Raw genomic sequence first — 3834 nt, forward strand, 5'->3', positions numbered from 1 at the left:
CTAAATATTTTCACTTCTACGTACGATTTATATCAAGCTATATCACATATCCTTAGAACTCCTTATAAATTTAACTATATCCGATTTTTCGGGTAAACACGATTCAAATTAATTTCATCGTTTGGTTAGAGGAAATTCTCGCCCGCACCTATTTTTTCTATTCTTGTTTGTTTCTGCTTTTCTCTTGTACGACTGCGAATTTTCAACTCGTGATTCGTGAACGACCTTCTAATCTATTTTACTACTATTGCATAGTCAACCGATAAACCTGTCATGATTAGTGAAACTTATACTATAATTCAAATGGATATGCTTAGCTGGAACTACCAAATTTCTCAGCCAAAAACACAATAAAGTTTCGTATATGGGACCAATGTATATACCGGAGGAAATCCTACAGTATTTCTTGTTTTAGACTAAATTTTTATTTGAGGATTGATGATTTTATGGATAGTCCAAACTCCAAAATGTAGCAGTTGAGACGAATTTTAACACTACAGAGTATTGGTCCTATTAAACGACTTTGACTATTGAGTTTTTTTTTTTTAAATATAGTAATTTTCATCAAATTTTACACGTCAATGGATAATAAACACATCAAATCATCCGTAAATAAATAAAACACCTAATGCAACCACCAATATAAAAAACGACAACAATAATGAGCTTTGATGTATTGAACAATTTAATGTCATTGTATCATTAGCAAAATTCCTTTGAATTTACAACATGAATCTACCTAATCCAATTTCTAAAAACAAATACTAATAAAGAAAGCTAGTGTTCGATTCTTTTGGTTTGGTCAGTCAATACAATTAGGAGTGGCATTTAATTTAATAAATATTTTCAGTAGGGCATGATGTGAGTAGTCTTGGTATCATAACTCGCCAAACACGACTTTGAATAATTCTTACTATTATTATTATTCACCACTCGCAATGCTTTGACCAATTCCCCACACATCTGCCGTGCGCCGGTGGAGCAATCACTCTGCATCACCAGCAACACCTTGGTCAGCCCATTGACCCTCCCTATAACCTCACGCGCCGCCGTATCACGCGCCAAACAACATACGCTCCACAGCACCGTCACGCCGTGCTCCGTCGCAGCTCTCGAGCTCTTCATGAGTCTCGTAACTATTGCCGTCAAGCACTCCTCGCCCTTCCCTATCGCCGCCCTGCCTTCCGTACACGTCGCCACCGTTTCCAACAGCTTCAGCGACTTCTCCACCACCGCTCTAGCGGAGTCCGAACCGCTAAGGATTTTCCCGACGGTTTGCACGATTCCGAGCCGGACTAGCTCTTTTCTCGCCGGTCTGATGGTTGAGACCGCGATTAGAGCTGATAAACCGGCCTCGACCGCGAACCGGTTGGTCTCCTTGCGGGTGAACACATGCAATTCGTAGAGTAAACCTTGATCCTCGACGATTTTTCGTTGCGAATCGGCGTCTAATGCGATGAATTCCAGAATCCGAGCGGTTTGAATGCGCGAACTCAGCTTTCCATTTCGAAGAATCAGTAGAAACTTTGAGAGAAAATCTCGATCGCTCCGCAAAACCTCCTTATTGAACTGCTCTTTAACTCCATTCTCTAATACAACCAAATCCAAAACCGCAATAACAGATTCACAAATCTCAACCACATCACAATCCACCAAAACGCCAACAACATTCGCAATCGCACCACACGAATTCACAAAAAATCTTCGATTTTCATCGGAATAGTTCACGAACTCCGCAATCTTCACCAACGAACTCAACCGATTCTCGCCGTTGAGATTTTTGACAATTTCGAGAACTTCTGACTTTGAGACGGCGGGAGAGGAAGACGGCGTGGTGGCGGCAGAGGGTGAGTTAGCCGGCTGATGCTGAATCCAGACGTTGATGAGTCGCCGGAGAGTGAGGTTAGGTGTGAAATCGGTGGAGGGAAGGATTTGCATGGTGGCGGGACAGGTATTGTGGCCTTGGGAAAGCCAAGTTTGAATGGAGCTACGATCGTATGTGACGCCGGTGCAGAGACTTACCGGAGACTTCATTACGTCCATTGATATCGGACATCGGAAAAGGCTCGGAACGGTAACGTATAATTCTTCTCTCCTATTTCTCATCATTTTTTGCTATCCTTTCTATTTTCTGCCTTGTGGGAATAATATAGCTAGTTATGTGGACGGTGATTGTGCTTATAAAAGGGAGAGTCAAAGTGGAAAGTGGTGACGTCGATTTGGTCAACTATATTGGGTTTGTTTAAGTAAACAAGTGGATTTCTTTTCATATGCAGCTAAGATAATGCGCTGTTTTTTAAGTGCATTGCACACTATCTTTTTTTTTTTAAAAAAAAAAAAATTTCTCTTGGTTTATTTATTTTCTTGTAAGATTATTAAAACGTGCAGATGTGACATGAATGTTACTTCCTTCCGGTCTAATTTGATCGAATATAAAATTTAAGAAAAAAGAAAAAAAACTTTTAAAACTAGTGATATTAAATCTGCCATAAGATTTTTTTAGTCCATAAAAACATGTCATCTAGGATAAAATAAGAATTTTAAAATTAATTTATTTTAAATATAAAAATATGTAGTCTTTGTCAGTTAAATTTACCCAAATATTCGAAAAGGTATATATCAAGGACCAAAATAGTTCCGCCCCTATATATTATACCCCTTACTTAAGGACCACTTTGATCATTTTCTCCAAGAAAGTCCGATCAATCTTTTATAATGCTTTTTGAGATCTTATTGTTGTAGGTATGGAGAAGTTTAAGAATAGAGATTATATGAAGTGAAGAAAAAGGTACATATGTTAGGGAGCACTCAATCAATTGCCACTAATTTTATCCATATTAATCAAAGAATTGATCCACATCAAGTACAATTATGTATGTTAATTAGTGGGCTTAACAAGGTCCCTTTAATTATTAATAATATAATGATAGACATAAGATGATTAGGAAGTATATAAGAATATAGGGTAAGCGTGTAAAACGGGACAGGGGACAGCGAAGTCCAAGTTTTCGGGTTTGTTCAAGTGGAGCCTACACGTTGAAATGAAGGGGCATGATTTTCTTGGTTTGATTTTAGTAAGTCAAAGTGTCAAACACTTGAACTGTGGAACTCTGCTTTGATTTTCATGTTTATTTTACTTTCCACGTAATTGTCAATGTATGCTTTAAAGTTTAAGGGCTTAAGTTGTAGAAATTGATAGTGTTTATTAGTTTATATAATATCAAATTAAATTAACCTAATGACAATAAATAACTCTTCAGGAAATTTGTTCAACGATTTCAGTGTTATGAAAAGTCACAACTTGCGGCATTCTTTACTAACTTAACTAACTACCAGTTACCATAATAATGATCCTAAATCTAGCTCCAACCCTTGGTCCGAAATACATCGGCATTAAACTTAATCAAGAAGGCATATATGATAGTATTAGAGATTATAATAGAACTTATAATTTACATACAATTACTAATCTGACATAAAGAAATTTCTTCATCTCTATCCAAAATAAGGTTGCTTGAAACTGAAGGAAGATATATGTTAGACCATATAGACATATGGGAGTCTTTTCACTTAGTTTCACCTTACCATACGGTAGCATCTACTCTCTCTTCAATTTTGTGTGAACTTCCACCCTAACTACACAAAGATAGAGGAATTAATGTTTTATGTCACATGAATCTCCATCGTGCATTATGAATACACTGCATTATTACAGACCGCACGTCTCTCTCTTAAGTTTTAATATTTTTTTCTATATTTCTTCGTATTTAATGCATATACTAGGACATTTTTGGTTCATGGATGGAGTAAATATCTCCTGTACCAAGTGGCAAA

At 37.0% G+C, this 3834-nt stretch overlaps 1 protein-coding gene across 1 annotated transcript; it reads right to left on the reverse strand.

The window, feature by feature from the left end:
• Window positions 1-667: 667 nt before the first annotated feature.
• On the reverse strand, window positions 668-2194 carry LOC104115339 (U-box domain-containing protein 27-like). The gene has a single exon (XM_009625937.4). The coding sequence runs from the start codon at window positions 2107-2109 to the stop codon at window positions 847-849; it is 1263 nt and encodes a 420-aa protein (XP_009624232.1). The 5' UTR covers window positions 2110-2194; the 3' UTR covers window positions 668-846.
• Window positions 2195-3834: the final 1640 nt, after the last annotated feature.

Source organism: Nicotiana tomentosiformis, chromosome 4 (genome assembly GCF_000390325.3).
Source record: "Nicotiana tomentosiformis chromosome 4, ASM39032v3, whole genome shotgun sequence".
In the NCBI taxonomy this organism is placed as follows: Eukaryota; Viridiplantae; Streptophyta; class Magnoliopsida; order Solanales; family Solanaceae; genus Nicotiana; species Nicotiana tomentosiformis.

What these genes read in the sequence shown, in the direction of transcription:
- LOC104115339 (XM_009625937.4), bottom strand. Translation starts at nt 2,109, where the DNA reads ATGATGAGAAATAGGAGAGAAGAATTATACGTTACCGTTCCGAGCCTT.